The sequence below is a fragment of the Hyperoodon ampullatus genome, assembly GCF_949752795.1.
Source record: "Hyperoodon ampullatus genome assembly, chromosome: 2".
NCBI classification, from domain to species: Eukaryota; Metazoa; Chordata; class Mammalia; order Artiodactyla; family Ziphiidae; genus Hyperoodon; species Hyperoodon ampullatus.
In genome coordinates, this window is record NC_136915.1 from 51,895,177 (window position 1) to 51,917,732 (window position 22,556).

General features: G+C 34.5%; 1 protein-coding gene across 1 annotated transcript in view; it reads left to right on the forward strand.

Moving 5' to 3' along the window:
* HOOK1 (hook microtubule tethering protein 1) overlaps positions 1-22,556 on the forward strand; it is a gene marked incomplete at both ends in the record, with an annotated part of 67,421 nt that overhangs the window by 12,144 nt on the left and 32,721 nt on the right. The window contains 7 exons of the mRNA XM_079697612.1: positions 1,550-1,622; positions 4,346-4,396; positions 5,737-5,869; positions 14,292-14,359; positions 15,546-15,608; positions 16,543-16,626; positions 21,756-21,922. Of these exons, the coding sequence (XP_079553738.1) occupies positions 1,550-1,622; positions 4,346-4,396; positions 5,737-5,869; positions 14,292-14,359; positions 15,546-15,608; positions 16,543-16,626; positions 21,756-21,922 (639 nt within the window). The remainder of the gene's footprint in view (positions 1-1,549; positions 1,623-4,345; positions 4,397-5,736; positions 5,870-14,291; positions 14,360-15,545; positions 15,609-16,542; positions 16,627-21,755; positions 21,923-22,556) is intronic.

Consider the following 22,556-nt stretch of genomic DNA (forward strand, 5'->3'; position numbering starts at 1 on the left):
TTTGACCAAATATATGGGTACTGGGGCCCTGCCAAATTGACACATAAAATTAACCACTGCAACTGGCATACCTCTTTAACTTAAACTGATGTCAAAAGAAAGTAAATTTACTTTGAGAGTTTTGACTCATTAACTAAATAAATTCAGTCTTTTCAGGTAAATACCTGGTTAGAAATATACCATTTATACACTTAGCCAAGTTATTTTGGTAATTATAGCCTTAGCATCTGAGAAAAGTCAAAAATAATTAACATTAATTTGCTCAAAAGAAAATGGTTACAAATTCCAAAGAATGAATTGAAAATGGTGAAGCCATTTCTGGTTACTGTAGTCAGAAGTGACATCTTCTGTTTTAGCACATCTGAGGCAGAATGATTGCTGAAAAACTAGGCACTGTTTTCAGCTTTGCATCTTTAAATTCAGGATACCGCCTTGGAAATAACCTCTTTAATTTCTACACTCACTTTAGTTGGCTTATCTGAAAAGTAAAAATTTAGGTAAGACCTCTAAGACCTCTTCTAGTACTAATATTCTGTGATTTCTTGGTGTTCGTTTACTCTTGTTTTTTTTTTTATTTTTTTTATTTTTTGCGGTACGCGGGCCTCTCACTGCTGTGGCCTCTCCTGTTGCGGAGCACAGGCTCCGAACACGCAGGTTCAGCGGCCATGGCTCATGGGCCCAGCCACTCTGTGGCATGTGGGATCTTCCCGGGCCAGGGCACGAACCCGTGTCCCCTGCATCGGCAGGCGGACTCTCAACCACTGCACCACCAGGGAAGCCCTCGTTTACTCTTTAAAGCATTTATCACATTCTCCTTTGAGTATAGTTATTTGTGCTCTTTACTTTCTCCCTTTATTAGCTATTTCTCTAAGAGTCAGGATAATAAATTATTCACCTTCATTTTACTCTTACTCAGAGCAAGCATCCAAGTATTTGTTTAGAATATAATCTATTATTGTAGTTCACTATTTATAATCAGGTGTTATTCTTCAAGGCCTTATTGAATACATAAAAATTTGATATAGCAATTCTTTGTCTTGGCCTTCAATGTCAATATCGGACTTAATACTAAACTTTGCCATGTACTAGTGTCACTTGGGGCAAATTATTGGCTTATTCTCAGTTCACTGAGGAGTAAGATTGGGGATAATGGATGCTTTGCCAAGTGACTATGATATTTAAATGAAGTAATATGAAAAAACATCAAGCACAGTGCTTGATACATAGTAGACATGTTAAAATGTTTTCCTTTTTTTTCCCTTTAGGATTGGGACTTTTACATCTACCTACCAGGGTGCCTAGTATGAGATATTTAGTAAATGTTTGTTAAATTGAAGATGTTAATGTCTTAATTAATTTACTATGAGAAATTCCAAAAGAAACCCTTAGGAATAACAAAAAGTTCAGCGGGTTCATTTTAAATAATATTTACTATTCTTATTAAGGACAGGCTTTAAGATGGAAAATAACTTTGAATTTGTTGATTAAATTTGGTATTTTTCATGTAATAAAAACATTTTAATGTTCAACATTTGTATTTTTGTTGTAGTGATGTAGCTTGGTTCAATGAATCTTGGTTAAGCCGAATTAAAGAGGATATCGGTGACAACTGGCGAATAAAGGTATGTAGAATGAATGCTAGAAGTACTTGATCCAAACAGTGGTCTGAAATTAGCACTAAGCTCAACTAAATCTTATTTTTTAAATTAACTGAAGGGTACATTTTGTTGTGTATAGTTTGAGTTTTGACACTTGTGTATGTTCTTATACCATCATAGTTAGATATAGAACGTTTCCATTAAGCAAAAACAGGCACGTATGCCCCTTCCCAGTTAATCCTCACTCTTGACTTGGTTCTGAGTGGCCATAGGTCTGCTTTCAGTCAGTATAGGTTTAATTTCTGGAGTTCCATATAAATGGAATCAGATATTATGAACTCTTTGGTATTCTTTTACTCATGTATTGTTTTTGAGACTCATCCATGTTGCCTGTATTAGTAGTTATTTCTTTTTTTTTGCTGAGTAGTATTTCATTACACTGATTTACCACAATTTGCTTAGCCATTCACCTGTTGATGGATGTTTGAATTGTTTCTGTTCTTTCTTCTCTAGTATTGGTAATTTATGTCTCTTATATTTTCTTCCTTGATACATCTGGCTTGATGTTTTTCAATTAAAAAATTTTTCTTTTGAAAAGAGCTAGCTTTTGTTTTCTGTTTTATTGATTTCCTTTCTCTTCTTTGTTATTTCCTTTCTTCTTTACATCTGCTCTTTTTTTTTGCTTCTTAAGTCATCAGCTTTAAGCACTTTTCCCTAGTAGTAAGCATTGCCTTAGCCACATCCCACACATTTTAACATACTGTGTTCTTATTTTCATTTAGTTCAAAATATTTGGTAATTTCCCTTGTGACTTTTGTTTTGACCCCTGGGTAGATTAGAAGAAGGTATTTCAAATTCTAAATATTTGAGGATTTTCTACATATCTTTCTTTTATTTATTAATTTCGAATTTAATTCCATTTTGTTTTGAGAACATACTCTGAATTCTTTTACATTTACTAAGACTTATTTTATGACCTAATATATGGTCTGTCTTGGTGATTATTCCATGTGCACTTGAAAACAACATGTATTTTGCAGTCCTACAAATATGGATTATTACAGCTTTGTTGATAGTACTGTTTACTTCTTTTATATCTTTATTGATTTTCTGTCTGATTATTCTGTCAATTAAGGGGTGAGGAGTCCTCAGATCTCTAAGAATGATTGTGGATTTGTCAATTCCTCCTTTCAATTCTAATTTTTTAATCATGTAATTTGCATCTGTGTTATTTGGTTTATATACATTAATTTTTTATGTCTTCTTGTTGAATGAATCTACTTATCATTATAAAATGACTTATTTTTATCCCTGGTAATATTTCTTTTCTGGAAGTCTACTTTGTCTGATACTGATATACCACTCCCGTTTTTTTAAGATTATTTTTGCCTATTATATCTTTTTCTCTTCTTTAGTCTCTCTGTGTTTTTATATTGAAAGTGATGTAGACACCTAATAGTTAGGTCTTGCTTTTTTATCCATTGACAATCTCTTTATTTCATTCTTTTTTTTAAAAAAAATTATTTATTTTCTTATATTCCTCTTATTTAAATCCTTGAACATTTTTAAACTAACAGTTTTAACTTTTTTATCTTCTAATTCTTTCATCTCTCATTTTTAGGCTTGTTTCTATTGACTGAGTTTTCTCCTAATTATAGTCCTGCTTCTTCACATGTGTAGTAATTTTTTATTGGACGCTAGACAGTGTGAATTTTATTATTGAGTGCTGGGTTTTTTATATTCCTTTAAAGAGTGTTGGACTTTGTTCTTACATTCAGTTAAAGGACTTGTGAATCAGTTCGATCTTTTCAAGGTTTGGGGGGATGGAAGGCAGATCTAGAGTTATTTTCTCCTCTAGGGCTAGGTTAGACTTACTACTAAGCTGTGACCTATTTGGGGTTTTTTAGTCAATGCTTGTGTGTATTAGCATAGTCATAATCTCTTCACCCTGACTGGTGGGAATTTCAGCAGTTTCTGGCCCTGTGCAATCTTCAAGGAATTGTTCAGTTTATAGTTCCCTAGATTGTTGTTTCCTCGGAAATTATTTTTGTTTAATCTCATTGAGTTTCACCCATGCACATGCAAATTAGTATTCAGCCAAAGAGTCAAAGGGACTACTATGGAGATTTCTTTCCAAAGCTCTCACCTCTTCATTTATCTGCCCTGCAAATCCCAACTACCTCAACCTTCCTGAACTTCTGATGTCTATCTTCTCAACTCCACAAGAACATCAGGCTTTGTTTTGTTTCCACCTCCCTGTGCCATGGTATGAAAATTGCCTCTAGAGAGAAGTCTTAGACTAGTGTAGGGCTCATCTTTTTTGTTTTCCTTCTCTTAGAAATTAGAGTTCTATATTGTCTTTTGGCTAAAGCGTGAAAACAATATTCCTTGTATTTTGTCCTGTTTTCTAGTTGTTTGTGGTGGAGAGTAAGTCTAGATCCAGTTACTCACTCATGACTGAAGGTGGACATGCTCATAGCTAAATCTTTTAAGTTGGTACTTGAGTTCATTGTGGCTCACTTTAAATACAATCACTCTGGTTCAACTATCTAAGGAAGAAGACATTTTTTCTTTAATCAAACTCTGAATAAAGCTTTGATATTTAAAAACCATGTATTTGTATTTATAGAACTCTAAAATATGTTTTTGTCATTTTTATCAGGAAGGTTTTATTATATTTCACCTTGACATATATTTTCTTTCATTGTTAATATTAAATAATTTATTTCTTTTTTTTCCTCCATTAGGCTAGTAATTTAAAGAAGGTACTTCAAGGAATTATGGGTTATTACAATGAGGTATGAAAATCATCTGACTTTGTTCAAATATAAAATACTCTGTGATAATTATATTGACACTGAAAAATGACTTGGCTTTTTGTTTATAACATTTTACTGGTATATAATTCATAATTGAAATATATTATGATTTTTCCATTTTTAGAACACTCAAATTTTGTTAACATAAAAGGGCTAAAAAGTAATATATTGATTTGTAAAATAATGTTTCTATATTGATACTTTTTAAGTTGATTTTTTTCTTAAATAAAATTACTATCATCTTTATATAATTTGATTTTATGCAGTGCTATAAAGTAGACCTTATAACTAAATTAAAGTACTTTTCTATTTAAAGCATTGTTTTGATATTTCTTTCCAATGTAAATAACAGCAAAGACATACTATGAAATTATGCTTGTGCAAGTGAATTGGGAAAAAGTGCAAAATAAAAGTAGTATTAAAGTCACATTAGATAATGCATTATTCAAGTGATTTTTTTTTCTTATTCAGCATCTTAAGAAGTTCTCTAGCAGGATTATTTGATATAAGAAAATTTATTGCTTAACGTGTAAAAGCTTTTGGTTTGGTTTTGCCATTAAAGGATTTTGTTTTTACTTTTTAAAGTTTTCATACAATTGAACTTGTAGTTTCTTGCAAATAATTTTAGAACTAAAATTTTTCAATTCATTAATGCCTAAAACTCATTTTGAAGTGTTTTTTTTTTTTTTTTTTTAATGGCAAGAATACTTTTTAGTTTCTTGAAAAAAACAGTCTTGGCAATTCCCTGGCAGTCCAGTGGTTAGGACTTGGCACTTTCTCTCCCAGGGCCAGGGTTCAATCTCTGGTCAGGGAATTAAGATCCTGCAAGCTGCATGGCACAGCCAAAGAAAAAAGAAAAAAACAATCTTAAAAAAAAAAAAGATAGAGCCAGGAAAGATTAATCCATTAGATTTGTTGTTCATTTGGTTTATTTTGTGGCTCTCTGTTCATTGAACATGTATCAAAATATTATGAATTTTCTTTGACTTAAGTCTGTTTATTTTTTTATGGAAAGGCATAAGTTTTATCATAATAGATCAGGCCAGGGGCTTCTTAAACAGTTCCTCTCTCTGACAGTGGGGTGAAGGATATTTGTTATAAAACCATTTTAGTTGCTTTTGGTTGGTTCTCAAAATTTTGGGAGGTTGCTTGAACTTTACTAACTGGTTTTAGTCAATAATTGTGGGTTTATCATTTGTTAATTTATCTGAGTCATTTCATGAACCTATTTATAATTTATTTTCCTTGTAATAATTCAATGTAGTCAGTTCTCTGTAGCCTACAAAAATGAGTGATCTAATTTATTTTCAACACTGCAGTTTTTGGGACAACAGATTTCTGAAGAACTTATCCCTGATTTAAACCAAATAACTGAATGTTCAGATTCTGTGGAGCTTGGGAGGTTGCTCCAGCTTATTTTAGGTTGTGCTGTCAACTGTGAAAAGAAGCAAGGTAAGTGAATTTCAATCATTTGAGGATATCTACTTTCTAGAGACAACCTACATTGTTATAGGAAATCGCATAAAAATGTACTGTTGTAGATTGGTGGAAAGCACACTGAAATGTAAGCCAGAAGATCTGAATTTGAGCACAGCTCTGTCATTAAAAAGCTATAAATCTTCAGTATCCTAACTGTACCTGGATTCTGAGATTCGTATTCAGTGGCTAAATAAAATGTACTTTAATTAGGTTAATTTAATTAATGCTTAGGACTTAGTGGATATTCAATAAAAATTGTACTTATTTATTTGATACATTATCTCTTTAACATGTGAGAGACAGAACCTTAGGTTGATTCAGATTTTCATAAATGATTATGCAGCTACTAAATTATAATACAGGCTTCTTCAGAGGATATTCTGCTCTTTTCAGAAGAATGCTTCCAAAGTATCCTCCAGATAAAGATAAGCAGTCTGATGATATAAATGGAATTGGTGTGCTATGTTGGTATATATGAACACAGTGATCCATATCCTGCTGAGTACAAAAAGAACATTTTTGGTTGAATGTAATGAATAAAATGTGAACTGAACAGACCAAGGTCTACTTCCTTGAGGGACTTGCATCAGTCTGGGAGATGACATTTTTTTGTGTGTGTGTGTGGTACGTGGGCATCTCACTGTTGTGGCCTCTACCGTTGCGGAGCCCAGGCTCTGGACGCGCAGGCTCAGCAGCCATGGCTCACGGGCCTAGCCACTCTATGGCATGTGGGATCCTCCTGGACCGGGGCACGAACCCGTGTCCCCTGCATCAGCAGGCGGACTCTCAGCCACTGCGCCACCAGGGAAGCCCTGGGTGATGACATTTTTGATGCCGATGTTTTTTGCATGCTCATCCAAAATTGGCCTTAGGACATCACCTTCATAAAAGAATGTTGGGTGCTGAAGTTTTTAAAACATTTTAAGTCAGAACCTTAGAAAACACATTCAGTGTTATCTAACTAATGAAGAGAACATATGAGACAAGATAAATTCAGTAAGAATCAATTCAGGAAGGAGAAAAATGAAACACATGGAATCAGCTATAGTTTATCTTAAGAAAGGGCTTGGGTATCAGAAAACTTTCATATTAGTCCATCTCTGTTATTAACTGGCTGTTTTTTTTCTAGGTCAAGTCAGTACTTCTCCATAGGCTTTTATTTCTCATAGATAATGTCAAAGGTCTCTATATTAGGGTGTTTCTGTTGTTTTGTTTTGTTTAATGAAAGTAAGAAACGTTTTCTTGTGGAAAGTTAAAACTTCTATAAATTTTTAACTACAAATTGACAAATAGTAATTCTTTTATGAATTAGCAATTTTCTGTTACTGTGATCCTTTTTATTTTTCTATTTAATGCTTTGTTTCTATTTCAATTACTGGTTATTTATAACATCTTTTTGCTTAACTTTAGCATGTTTGTTGGTTTTAATAGTCTTTTTCAGAGAACCATCTTTGGGCTTTGATTCATTTTGTTTGTACTATTTAATATCTTTTCTGTTATCTCATTGCTTCTATTGTGAGTTAATCAGTTTTTTCTATTCTAAGCTATAATTGATGTTTTAAGCTATAATTTTCCCTTAGGTTTTGTTGCCTCCTATAAATATTGATATAATATGTAGTATTTTCGTAATTTAGTTTTAAGCATTACTTAGCAATTTTTACCTCAGATCTTTAAAAGGAGGCTCAATTCCTGGGTATATAAATAAAAGTTTAGCAAGTAATAAATATAAAGAAATAGTTTAATTTTCATTATTTAGAAAGTCAGGATTATCTAATTGGATTTATTTTTTGAGGTATGTGTCTGGGGTCTCAATTTTTAGGAGTGAGCAGATAAATGGAAAAAAACTTGTAGTAATTTAATTAAAATGTAAAACCAAAACACATCCATAATATAAACCACCTCCCACATATTTATACTTTTCAGTGAGAATTGATTTTCAAAATGATTCAAAGGTATTGCAGCAGTCTTAATCTTGAAAGAATTAACTAATTTGGTTAACAGTACCCTGTTTATCTTGGTGTGGAAAGAGAAAAATTTTATGAAGGTTTCAGTAGACTTGAAACACTCCATTATCCAACAAATCCAGTTAAAAGAAATCATTCCATTGCTTGTGCCTCATCTAGTTAATTCTTCCCCCTCCGACACACACACACAACCATAGAATTTAGTGGTTGGGTGCATACCAGAATCTATCAGAATTTTTTTCCAGTACTTGGCTTCACAAATAAAAGAGATTTAGAGAACTTTTAGAAGTCTTCCAAAAGTATCATTAAAACAATAAAAGCATTAGAAAATAATAAATCCTTAAAATTTTTGGAAAATTGTTTTAGGTGGAGAACATACAGTTGCTGTCGATCTAAACCTGCGAATACAGGAAAAACTCTTTCTCATGATTCATCACTTCTAATTGTGACAGAATCAACTTATTGCACTCCCACACGTGTGTGTGTGTGTGTGTGTGTGTGTGTGTGTGTGTGTGTGTGTGTGTGTTAAGGTATAAGAATCTCCTTAAGGTGAGATTTGGTGAATGTTGAGCAGGTGTTTGCAGGAAGCTGTATAAGTCTCTTCATTGAAAACCTTCCTGAAATGAACTAAGTAGGTGATAAATGAAACTTTCTGAGCTTAGATCTTAAGAGTTCACTGAATACAGGCATACCTTGTTTTATTGAGCTCTGCTTTACTGTGTTTTTCACAAATTGAAGGTTTGGGGCAACCCTATGTCCAACAAATCTATTAGCACCACTTTTCCAACAGCATTTGCTCACTTCATGTCTCTGTGCCACATTTTTGTAATTCTCACAATATTTCAAACTTTTTCATTATTATTATATTTGTTATGGTGATCTGTGATCAGTGCTTTTTGGTGTTACTATTGTAATTTTTTTTTTAATTAATTAATTAATTTATTTATTTTTGGCTGTGTTGGGTCTTCGTTTCTGTGTGACGGCTTTCTCTAGTTGTGGCGAACGGGGGCCACTCTTCATCGCGATGCGTGGGCCTCTCACTGTCTCGGCCTCTCTTGTTGCGGAGCACAGGCTCAGTAGTTGTGGCTCACGGGCCCAGTTGCTCCGTGGCATGTGGGATCTCCCTGGACCAGGGCTCGAACCTGTGTCCCCTGCATTGGCAGGCAGATTCTCAGCCACTGTGCCATCAAGGAAGCCCTATTGTAATTGTTTTGAGGCACCATGAAATGCACCCATAGTAACATGGTAAACTTAATCAGTTAATGTTATAAATGTTGTATGTATTCTGACCGCTCCACCAACCAGCCATTTCCCCATCTCTCTCCCTTCCTCAGGCCTCCCTACTCCCTGATACACAATAATATTGAAATTAGGCCAGTTAATAACCCTCCAGTGGCCTCTACATGTTCAAATGAAAGGAAGGGTCCCAATCTCTTACTTTAAATCAAAAGCTAGAAATGATTAAACTTAATGAGGAAGGTATGCCGAAAGACAAGAGAGGCCAAAATCTAGGCCTCTTCCACCAAACAACCAAATTGTGAGTATGAAGAAAAAGTTCTTGAAGGAGATTAAAAGTGCTGGTATAATAACACACCGATGATATGAAAGCGAAACAGTCTTATTGTTTATAGGGAGAACATTTTAGTGGTCTGGATAGAAGATCAAACCAGCCACAACATTCCCTTCAGCCAAAGCCTAATCTAGAGCAAGGCTCTGACTTCAATCTTGTGAAGACTGAGAGAGATGAGGACACTGCAGAAGAAAAGTTTGAAGCTAGCAGAGGTTGGTTCATGAGGTTTAAGGAAAGCCATCTCCAGAACATAAAAGTACAAGGTGAAGCAGCAGGTACTGATGTAGAAGCTACAACAAGTTATCTAGAAGATGTAACTAAGATAATTAATGAAGGCCACTATATTAAACAACATATTTTCAGTGTAGACAAAACAGCCTTTTATTGGAAGAAGATGCCATCTAGGACTTTCATAGGTAGCTAGGAAAAGTCAATGCCTGGCTTTGAAGGACAGGCTGACTCTCTTGCTTAGGTAGATGGTGACAGAGTTGAAGCCCATGCTCATTTATCATTCTGGAAATCCTAGGACCTTAAGAACTATGCTAAATCTAATCTGCCTGTGTTAAAAATGGAACAACAAAGGCTGGGTGACAGCACATCTGTTTACAGCATGGTTTACTGACTATTTTAAGCCCACTGTTGAGACCTACTTCTCACAAAAAGAAGCATTCCTTTCAAACATTACTGCTCATTGACAAAGCACCTGGTCACTCAAGAGCTTTGATGGAGATGTTCAACAAAATTAACGTTGGTTTCATACCTGCTAACAAAACATCTATTCTGCAACTCATGGATCAAGAAGTAATTTTAACTTTTAAGTCTTGCTATTTAAAAAGTACATTTTGTAAGGCTATAACTGCCATAAATAGTGATTCCTCTGATGGATCTGGTTTTCAAAGTACATTGAAAACTTTCTGGAAAAGATTTACTATTGTAGATGCCATTAAGAACATAGGTGATAAGAGGGTTCCCTTTTCTCCACACCCTCTCCAGCATTTAATGTTTGTAGACTTTTTGATGATGGCCATTCTGACTAGTGTGGGGTGATACTCATTGTGGTTTTGATTTGCATTTCTCTAATAATTAGTAATGTTGAGCATCTTTTCGTGTGCTTTTTGGCCATCTGTATGTCTTTTTTTGGAGAAATGTATTTATTTATTTATTTATTTTCACCATATTAACAAAATTTTTTTTATTTAACAAATTTAATCAGTTATACATATACATATGTTCCCATATCCCCTCCCTTTTGCATCTCCCTCCCGCCGTCCCTATCCCACCCCTCCAGGCGGTCACAAAGCACCGAGCTGATCTCCCTGTGCTATGCGGTTGCTTCCCACTAGCTATCTACCTTACGTTTGGTAGTGTATATATGTCCATGCCACTCTTTCGCTTTGTCACAGCTTACCCTTCCCCCCCCATACCCTCAAGTCCATTCTCTAGTAGATCTGTGTCTTTATTCCTGTCTTACTCCTATGTTCGTCATGACATTTTTTTTCTTAAATTCCATATACGTGTGTCAGCATACAGTATTTGTCTTTCTCTTTCTGACTTACTTCACTCTGTATGACAGACTCTAGGTCCATCCACCTCATTACAAATAGGTCAATTTCGTTTCTTTTTATGGCTGAGTAATATTCCATTGTATATATGTGCCACATCTTCTTTATCCATTCATCCGATGATGGACACTTAGGTTGTTTCCATCTCCGGGCTATTGTAAATAGGGTTGCTATGAACATTTTGGTACATGACTCTGTTTGAATTATGGTTTTCTCAGGGTATATGCCCAGTAGTGGGATTGCTGGGTCATATGGTAGTTCTATTTGTAGTTTTTTAAGGAATCTCCAAACCGTTCTCCATAGTGGCTGTACCAATTCACATTCCCACCAGCAGTGCAAGAGTGTTCCCTTTTTTCCACACCCTCTCCAGCATTTATTGTTTCTAGATTTTTTGATGATGGCCATTCTGACTGGTGTGAGATGATATCTCATTGTAGTTTTGATTTGCATTTCTCTAATGAGTAAAGATGTTGAGCATCCTTTCATGTGTTTGTTGGCAGTCTGTATATCTTCTGTGGAGAAATGTCTGTTTAGGTCTTCTGCCCATTTTTGGATTGGGTTGTTTGTTTTTTTGTTATTGAGCTGCATGAGCTGCTTATAAATTTTGGAGATTAATCCTTTGTCAGTTGCTTCATTTGCAAATATTTTCTCCCATTCTGAGGGTTCTCTTTTGGTCTTGTTTATGGTTTCCTTTGCTGTGCAAAAGCTTTTTAAGTTTCATTAGGTCCCATGTGTTTATTTTTGTCTTTATTTCCATTACTCTAGGAGGTGGAACAAAAAGGATCTTGCTGTGATTTATGTCATAGAGTGTTCTGCCTATGTTTTCCTCTAAGAGTTTGATAGTGTCTGGCCTTACATTTAGGTCTTTAATCCATTTTGAGCTTATTTTTGTGTATGGTGTTAGGGAGTGATCTAATCTCATACTTTTACATGTCCCTGTCCAGTTTTCCCAGCACCACTTATTGAAGAGACTGTCCTTTCTCCACTGTACATTCCTGCCTCCTTTATCAAAGATAAGGTGACCATATGTCCGTGGGTTTATCTCTGGGCTTTCTATCCTGTTCTATTGTTCTATATTTCTGTTTTTGTGCCAATACCAAACTATTTTGATTACTGTAGCTTTGTAGTATAGTCTGAAGTCAGGGAGCCTGATTCCTCCAGCTCTGTTCTTCTTTCTCAAGATTGCTTTGGCTATTTGGGGTCTTTGTGTTTCCATACAAATTTTAAGCTTTTTTGTTCTAGATTTGCAAAAAATTCCATTGGTATTTTGACAGGGATTGCATTGAATCTGTAGATTACCTTGGATAGTATAGTCATTTTGACAATATTGATTCTTCCAATCTGAGAACATGGTATATCGTTCCATCTGTTTGTGTCATCCTACACTGTTGGTGGGAACATAAATTGGTACAGCCACCATGGAGAACAGTATGGAGGTTCCTTTAAAGACTAAAAATAGATTTGATCCAGCAATCCCACTCCTGGGCATATATCCAGAGAAAACCATAATTTGAAAAGGTACGTGCACCCCAGTGTTCATTGCAGCACTATTTACAATAGCCAAGACATGGAAGCAACCTAAATGTCCATCGACAAATGAATGGATAAAGAAGATGTGGTACATATATACAATGGAATATTACTCAGCCATAAAAAAAGAATGAAAGAATGCCATTTACAGCAACATGGATAGACCTAGATATTATCATACTGAGTGAAGTAAATCAGAGAAAGACAAATAGCATATGATATCACTTATATGTGGAATCTAAAAAATGATACAAATGAACTTATTTACAGAACAGAAACAGACTCACAGACTTAGGAAACAAACTTATGTTTACCAAAGGGGAAAGGTAGTGGGGAGGGATAAATTAGGAGGTTGGGATTAACATATGTACACTACCATATATGAAATGGATAATCAACAGAGACCTACTCTATAGCACAGGGAACTCTACTTAGTACTCTGTAATAACCTATATTGGAAAAGAATATGAAAAAGAATGGATATATATGTGTATGTATAACTGAATCACTTTGCTGTACACCTGAAATGAACACAACATTGTAACTCAACTATACTCCAATGTAAAATAAAAACTTCTTAAAAATAAAGGAATGTTTTCCTTGAGGGGAAAAAAAAGAACATAAGTGATTGATGGGAAGAGGTCAAAATATCAACATTAACAGGAGTTTGGAAAAAACTGATTCCAACTCTCATACATGCCTTTAAGCAGTTCAAGACTTCAGTGGAGGAAGTAACTGGATATGTGGTAGAAATAGCAAGAGAACTAGAATTAGAAGTGAAGCTTAAAGGTATGACTGAATTGCTGCCATCTCATGAGAAAATGTTAACAGACGAGTCGCTTCTTATGGATGAGCAAAGAAAGTGGTTTCTTGCGATGGAATCTACTCCTGGTGAACATGCTATGAAGACTGTTGAAATGACAATAAAGAATTTAGAAATTACATAAACTTAGTTGATAAAGCAGCAGCAGAATTTCAGAGGATGGACTCCAATTCTGAAAGAAGTTCTACTGTGGGTAAATGCTATCAAACAGCACTGCATGCTACAGAGAAATTGTTTGTGAAGGGAAAGGTCAATTGACATGGCAGACTTCACTGTTGTCTTATTTTAAGAAATTGCCACAGACACCCCAGCTTTCACCACCACCCTATTCAGTCAGCAGCCATCAACATCAAGATAAGATCCTCCACCAGTAAAAAGGATTACCACGCACTAAAGTCTCAGATGATGGTTAGCATTTTGTTAGCAATAAAGTACTTTTTAATTAAGGTTTGTACGTTGTTTTTTTGGTCATAATGCTATTGTCACTTAATAAACTACAGTATTGTGTAAATATAACTTATATGTACTGGGAAACTAAAAAATTCATGTGACTCACTTTATTGTGATAATCGCTTTATTGGGGTGGTTTGGAACTGAACTGGTACTATCTCTGTGGTGTACCTGTACATGTGAATTCATCTCATAATTCTGAATATTTAACAAGAGGAAAGAAATTGTCATAATTGTTTTAACATTAATTGCAATTTCTTCTCTTTTTCTTCCTTGTCAGAAAATTAGAGAGTTTCTTTAAAACATTTATAGATATTTTTATGAATATTTTCAGTTCTGCTTATTTGTTTACAGTGGACATATTTTTTGTGGTAAAATAATATACTTGCATAAAGAATTATGTGTAGTGAATGAATTTTTATGTTAATTGAATGACTAGATTTCTGTGGGTAAAGAGTAGGGTTTTTTCAGATCTGATTTTTTTTTTAAATCATAGAACATATTCAAAATATAATGACACTGGAAGAGTCTGTTCAACATGTGGTCATGACTGCTATTCAAGAGGTAAGCTATATCATGATCACATATGTATGAAAATCCTAAACCAAATTATATAAAACTGTTCACATAGATTTTATGGATGTATATTTCATTGCTGTATAAACGAGCCCTTTATAGTAGGTTTACTTATCTTTGGCTGTTGTGTCGTCCCTTCTTTATTTTTCCCAAAAATTTCTTATAAGGACTTCAAGCCCAATTGTAGTAGCTCTGCATTTTAAAAATTAAATTAACATTGTCAGTTTCCTTTAAATAACTTCAACTAAGCAGGATAAATAGCCTCTTCCCAGTTAGGAATTTTATAACTTCACTTTTTTTCTGCCAGGTAGAGTAATCTTTTCTGAAATTTTAAAGTGTGTGTGTGTGTATGTATCTCATATGCATTTTCAGAATGTTAGAACTGTGAGCAAATATAGTGAAAATTAGGTTTCGGAGCCAGATAACCTGGATTCAAGCCAGTCTAGTTATCTGAGTTGTACCATAGAGAGTCAGAATTCATTCGGTGTATGTTCATTCTTAAAATCAGAACAAAAGGCTGAGATGAAGTCAAGTGAAGAGGAGGCCTGAGGGAAAGTTGAGTGAAGGGTTAGTGAGGAAAACATAGTTTGGAAGAGGCATGACTTAAAGGGAGACAGCATCTAGGACTTTAGAAGTGTGTATACTCTGAGTTTGCATTGCTGGTTTGAATTCAAAACATCACTATGCATAAATCTGCCTTTCATATGCAGAAAAGTTATTTTACAGGATCCTTTTTTGTTTCATATAATTGTAACTCCTACTTTTAAAATGACTTCTCAAATTAGGAATTTTGCCACATCACTCATGTAAAGCTCTATTTTTAAAGTGCCAATTCATGTTACGGAAAAATAATTTTTTTTATTATGTGATGTGTTCAGTTTTATTTAGTAATTCATCATTTAGAACTTGGATTATAATTTTTCAGTACATTAGTATTTTAAATATATCTAAATATGTCAAGCACATTTTACTTATGTCCTCACTAATGTAATGCTTGAACATTGTGTTATTTAGCTTAAACCTCTATTCATTTTTTATTTGAATAATATAAGGATCATCAAATTAAGGCAAGCAAAAATTAAACATAAAGCATTTTACTGTCCTTTCAAGTAAACATATTTTTTACTGTGTAAATCTTACTTTATCTTACTTAATTTTACTATTTTAATTCTAGTTGATGAGTAAAGAAATAGTGAGCTCTCCTACAAATGATGCTGTTGGAGAATTAGAGCAACAGGTGAGTGTTTTAGTATGTGAGGAAAATGTTGCGAACAGTGATAGAGTTCCTTTGTCAATTACTATCTTAAAAGCTTACATAGGAGACCACATACAAGATTATTTTCTTCCATGAAATTTAGTTTATTCTCCTATAAAATCTTAATTGTCTATTATGCATTCCTTCATGAATGCAAGTAGTGTACATCTCCAGAGTTTTTAATGATCATGTTTGAAGAGATGAGTGGCATTAAACTTTCCTGACATTTGTTAATACATATGTGGCCCATTCTGTATAGTTACATAATTAAATAGTACTTAAGAATTCTGCTGAATTCTAATTTACCTAATAAGGAAATATGATTTTTGTCACAGTTGCTTTCCTCTAATATTGAAGAATTAACTCAAAGGTCCTGTACTCAAGGCTTCTTTCCCTGGTTGTTTTACACAGTTGTTTTACATGGAGGAAAAGGCACACTCCTCCTCTGTATAACCCAATCTGGGTTATAAGGGGAAGAGTAAGAGAAGAGGTAAATGCATCAAATACTTTTCCTGTTATATTTTTGGACATCTGACTTTCATGAGTGTCACCAGCCATCTCAAGAAGTATTTCAAATTAAAAAAATTTTTCTATAAAAATTTTATTTAAATGTAAACATGCTGTGCTCTAAATTTTTTTCTGTGATAAAAATAAACAGTTCATCCTCTAATACTCTGTTTTAAATATTTCACAAAGATTTACATAAAATTTTATTTCTGTGGGACCTTAGCCTTAAACGTTAATGAGACTCTGTTGATATTATTTACACAAAAACAACATATTACTACTTACTTGTTAATAGGTAAATTTTAAAAGCATTTCCGACATCAGTGTATATATGCGTTTTGATAAAAGTATATTTTAAAATTTGTTTCAAAATGTGATTTACTAAGAGTTAGGACATACTCTATTTCAGCTTAAAAGGGCCCTGGAAGAACTTCAGGAAGCACTAGCAGAAAAAGAAGAACTGAGGCAAAGATGCCAAGAACTAGATATGCAGGTATGGATCGAAGAATAATTTCCTCTTTAAAGTTACAGGAGTCTTATTTTAATTAATTAATTAGTAAAGTGTTTTCGAGGTTGGGTTTCACTTTATGGAGGGACCATTGAAAGGGTCTGTTACAGGTTTGACTCTTCAAACATGAACTTTATAATTTTTCTTTTAGAGTTGAACATTGTTTGCTTAACTACTTCATTGAGAGGGTCATTCTAATTGCAGAATTTCAACTGCTTAGATGACGCCTTAGTTTGTTGTTTTGTAAAAAGGGGAAACTAAAGTATCTACTTTATAGGGTATGAATATTAAGTGGGGTCCTTTATGGAAATATTTAGAAGGGCTTGACCCCCAATAAATTTGAGATCCAAGTTTGTTTTGCTAACATGTATGTGTATATGAACACATGTATGTAATTCTTGGGTTCATATGCACATACGTGTTAGCAAAATAAACTTGGCATGAGAGACAGTAGTTAACAGTTAAAGGAGTAAATTGTCAAACCAGGCTGCCTATATTCAGAACCTGGTTATGTTACTAGCTGGTTGTATATGCTCAGGCAAATTGCTTAATTTCTCTATACTTCATATTTCTCTTTTGAAAAATGATGTGTTAATAGTATATATCTCCCAGAGTGATAATTACATTTAAATGAATTAATATACATAAAGCACTTAAAGCAGGGCCTGGCACATAAGGACTGTGTATATGTTTGCATGTATTGTTATTATTGTTATGTGAAAATTATGCAATAAGTCTCAAAAAATTATACAAAGATTTAAATGTACCATCATATTATGCTGTATGTAAATTGCACTTTTCATTCAAATAATGAGCTACATAAATAATTGACTCTCTGAAAAGTGTGAGGACAAGGAACAAAGGTTGTGGTAGCATTATCCTTGCTTGATGAGATAAATATCTAAAGTGATAGGGCTGGGTAATATTTCTAACGTTCAGGGGTCTGCAAATAAGGAAACGAGAAGTGACTTGGTCAGGGCGACTCAGCTACGTAGGGCAGTGACAGCACTGGAATCCAGATCTTCTAACGATATCTTTAAACATCACTCCTCTATGTTTGAACAAAGCCAGTGTTTATATTTGAAAGAAGCTAGTGTCTCAAAATTATGAGAACGTCCTTTTTTCTTTCCCAACCACACTCACCTTGCATATATACCATCACATATACGCACAGACGTGCACAGCATCAGAGATGTTTTATTTTCAAGTAAGATTATATCCTCTCTCCAGAATACCTCATATAAAGAATAGAGGATTGAATCATTCAGGTATTACCAGTCTCATGTAGGGTCTCTGTACAGTTTTCTGAGAAATTCTTATTCAAAAAAGAACACAAAATTCTGTGTTAAAACATTTCAGTGTTTGTAACACATGATGGAGAGTATGTGATGATCTGATTTTAGTTGAAAAGTGTAGACATCCCAAGTTTTGGCATTTTAATTCCAGTATCAAAATAGAGTCAACCCTCAACGATCTGCTACACATGTGAAATGAATATAGTCAAAACTGCATATAATCAAAACAAAAATAATTAATTTAACAATGTAAATTTCACACAGGTGTATATGATACATACCCCAATTTTATAAGGAAAATTATTTTTGAAAAATGTTTACTTTTAATCATATGTTACTTGAGAGTGATTCTAAAATTTGGGGGGAATTCTTTTTTAATACCCAACCAAATGAACCAAAAAAGAAAAATAAGCTGCAAAGAAATTCACCAAGGGCAGGTGAACAAACAAAAGGGCATAACCTAATGAAGTTAAATTAAAAGCTAGTAATCAAGGAAAGAAGCAGGCATATGATGTTGACAGAGGTGCTGCATGGCAGGAACCTGCTGTTCTTCCTTCATCCCCAGCCCATGCAGGGGAATCAACAAAAATCTTGACACTTCTCACAGTAATCTGCCCAATCAGAAGGAAGTTCACGCTATGAGTCCTTCATTTTCTTTGGACTGGAGAAGAGTGGAAATGATGGCTAAAAAGAAACTAAGGGCCTGACTCTTTCTGATAGGAACAAAGGCTGTAGGGCCACACACTGAATTGGGGAAACAGTCTGATGCCCAAAGGAATTTCTCCATGGGAATGGAATATACTTCTCACCACCCTGGTATGAAGTACTTAAACCTCAGAAGTGAGAGCCTAGCCCAGGTGTTATAAAAAGATTGCCCGTTGTCTCAGCTGCCCCCATGCGCGCCCCCCACCACTATCTTCCCTGACCATTCACAGGGCTATATAGAGAGGTGGAGAGAAAACTGGCCCAACTATTACCCAGAGGGGAGAACATACTGGGCCATGGCTTACAGTGGAAAGGGTGTCCAAGAAGTCTTCAACACTATGCCAGAACAAACAGGGTATCTTAACTGCCCACAAAACATGAACTAGATGAAAAGAATCAAAGCATGACATCTCTGTGAACATTACAGATTAAAACCAAAAACAGATAAGAGCATGTAAAAGACAACAGCCAAGCTTGGAAAATAACTTTCACTTCATTTAGGATTACAATTTCATAAGAACGCATCAATAGTATAGACTAGGTGGTAGGACAACAAAGTAAAGATTTAAAAGGAAATTGCAGCTAGATAGAAACAAATCAGTGAATAATGTTTAACACCAAGCCTTACCCTAGTTAAGCTATCAGACTTCAAGAATACAAGAAAAACAACTCAGTCAGTCAAGTAGAAAAGGTAAATCACCCACAAAGATAAGAAAATCAGGCTCCCCTACAACTTCCATGCCAGAATATAGAGGAGCAGTATCCACAAAATGCTGAGGCAGGGAAACAGCCTTAACTGAGGAGTGCAGGTGCAAACTCCCCTTCTTGAAAAAAAACTACTCATTGACACAATCCAGTTAGCAAACATGTTTTCATCAGAATAAAGAATGCAAGAACAGAGGAGATTCTGTAGTGAAAGGTCTGGTGATGAAGCTCGATCCATTTAAATAAAGATCTGTGTGAGTTCTGTGTCAATTATGGCTATAGATACTGGGACAACTGAAATTATGACTCACTAAGTCAGGAGTAAGGCCTGATTATGCGTACTTTAAAAAAAGAAAGAAAAAAAATCCACGTGAGAATTTGATGTAAAGTTTTGAGAAACTTTCACATAGTTTTGGTCCAAGATGATTATGGGGCCTTGGGGCAAGTTAGGACGGGTTTATCAACCACGCTTTACCTGCCTTTCCCAGTCATTATTCATACCACCTGGCAGCAGTAGGTAACACTACTTCAGTTACTGCAGTAACAGAGGCTGGTTATTCTTGCTTCTAGTATGTTAGAGAAAAGCATACTTTTACCCAGCATTGTGTAAGGTTCAATGAGGCAGTGATTTTCAAACTTAAGGTGTCTACAAAGTATGTACGACTGGGCACAATGTGATAAAGAGGACTCCAGCTATAGAAGTTTACTTTATATTTTAATTTTTAAAATAAACAATTATGATAAAAATATTAAGTCTGAGTGATGTGAGAATATGAGTATTATTTTTGAGGTTTTTTTTTCTTAGCTTTTTGAACTTTCTGTCTCTTTTAAATAGCTCAGAGAGAGACAGAGACAGAGAGAAACAGCAAGGGACAGAGGCAGGTACAGAGTGAACCTAAACAAAATATCACCATGGCATCTTGTTAAAAGAGATGCCTAGAGCCACCACTGGACACTCTAAGTCACCCTTCTGGGATGGGTCCAAGGAATTCGCATGTTTAATACCCCCCTCTTTCATATCTGTGATAAAAGTGGCTCTAGAACCACAGTGTAAAGCATGGATAGGAACAAGGTTGGTTACCCACTAGGTATTGAAAATTAAGTTTGCCCATGATCCTCTCCCTTCTTCAGGGGATTCTTACCCAGTTTGAAGACAGGGTATTGTTTCTCCTCTACCAGTCTTTTTACAACAGCCCCTACCTTCAAGCTAGAACAACATACATATTGTTTTCTTTGAGGGCCCCCAACCCCCCATAGTATACTTGCACCAAAGCACCACATTTTCTGTCCTGTAATTGTTTACATTTCTGCTGTAGCGATCTTAAAAGGGCACAACCTCTCATCCTTTTTTGTATCCCAAACACTTAGGATTGTACATGACAGGTCATAGTCACTAGACTGCTTGCATGACAAGAATGGATGCATGCACTGAATTTAGGAAGAGAAACTGTTTCCTCCTAGTCTGTCTGGGAACAGTTTCCCAGCCTTTGTTTGTGTTCCTCATTTGGAGGACAGTGTTTGTAACTTGCCTACACTGTATTTAAGACTATAATTTGATTTTAATTTCCTGTTATTAGCTTGGTGTGTCAATGTGTAGTCCCATTCCCATAAATGGACTGAATTGATTATACCTTTTGAAAATATAAATAGCAAACTTGTGCATTAATATACTATAAGTTATGGGAGGTCAACCTTTTTTCAAACTAATCTTAATAAAATCACACATAAACTTCTAGTCTTATAAAAGGTCACAGCCTCAGCTGTAAATTTTTAAAGATGTTTTTAAATGAAAAAGAAATAAAACTGAGAGAGCAAATCATGCTTGTTAACATAAATATGTAAGTAAAATTAAAAATGTATCAAGTACTGATGTTGATGTGATTCTAAAGTTACATGTTTGTATCCATTTTAAATAGTTTCACTGTGCAGTTGCTTTCAATTCAGGTTTTTATTACTGATTCATTAACCAAATAATGTGCCTATTGCCTGAAGACGTGATGTGTAACTGATAATTTTCTACCAGGAACCTAAAATGGTAACTTTGTATATATGTGTGTATATTTTGGCTTACTAGGTAACAGCATCCTAAAAATTTATACCTAAAAGGGAAACAAATTAATTTTTTGAAGTTCATTGGTATTTAGAGATTTTGGAGACTTAGAAACATTTTCTTCTCAGAACTAAAGCAAGCATAACATTTGAAAGATATTCTTATATGTATTAACTCTGTTTTCTCTGTATTAAGAAAGTTGATTTCTTCTGACCCAAATCTCCCAGACCCAGAACTCCAGAGTTCTAAGGATTCTTAGACATTATCTAGTCGGCTTGACCAAGCTATTTAATGGCTTGGTCAGATTTATTCTAAGCTTTTTTGCTATTGATGCTTATGTTTGTGTATTTGTTTTTTAGGTGACAGCACTTCAAGATGAAAAGAATTCACTAGTTTCTGAGAATGAGATGATGAATGAAAAACTTGACCAGTTGGATGGCTCTTTTGATGATCCAAATACAATGGTTGCAAAAAAGTATTTCCATGCACAGTTGCAACTAGAACAATTACAGGAAGAAAACTTCAGGTAACATTTGTAGTGTAAATCATTTTATACAGTTTTATTAAAATAGTAGCTAAAAAATCATAATATCAACAACTAATTTTTAAGCATTACAAAGCATGTTTAGGATTAGTATCCTAAAAATACTGTTGAAAATACTGAATGGTGTAAGTGGTTCCTGCCCTCATAGGGCTAACAGTCCAGTTTGCCAAGTAGGATACATATGTAAAAAACAAAACAATTCAAAATAATGTGTGATAAGGGCCAAATGAAGGCCATAGGCAAGTCCAAGAGTAGTTTAAAGGAGTGATTGCTGAAGTCTGGGGAGAAGGGGGAGTTTCTTACATAGGAGAAGGAACTTGATAATAAATGGAAAAAATGTAAATCTTAAGCTAAAGAAGATGCTTTTATATTTCTCCTTTTAAAAAAAGTGTACATCTAACCTTTAATAAAAATTGATTGTCTCTTATGTGCTTACCACTGAGCCTTGCACTATAAGGCCTTGAGAGTAGGTGCTCCAGTTGTACTGTATGTATTTTTGTTGTTGTTACTTTATTTTGATATGATTTCAAACTTACCAAAAAAGTTGCAAGAATAGTATAAGGAGCTCCTTTATACCTTTCATTCAGATTTGACAGTTGTTTTACAGTTTTCTTCA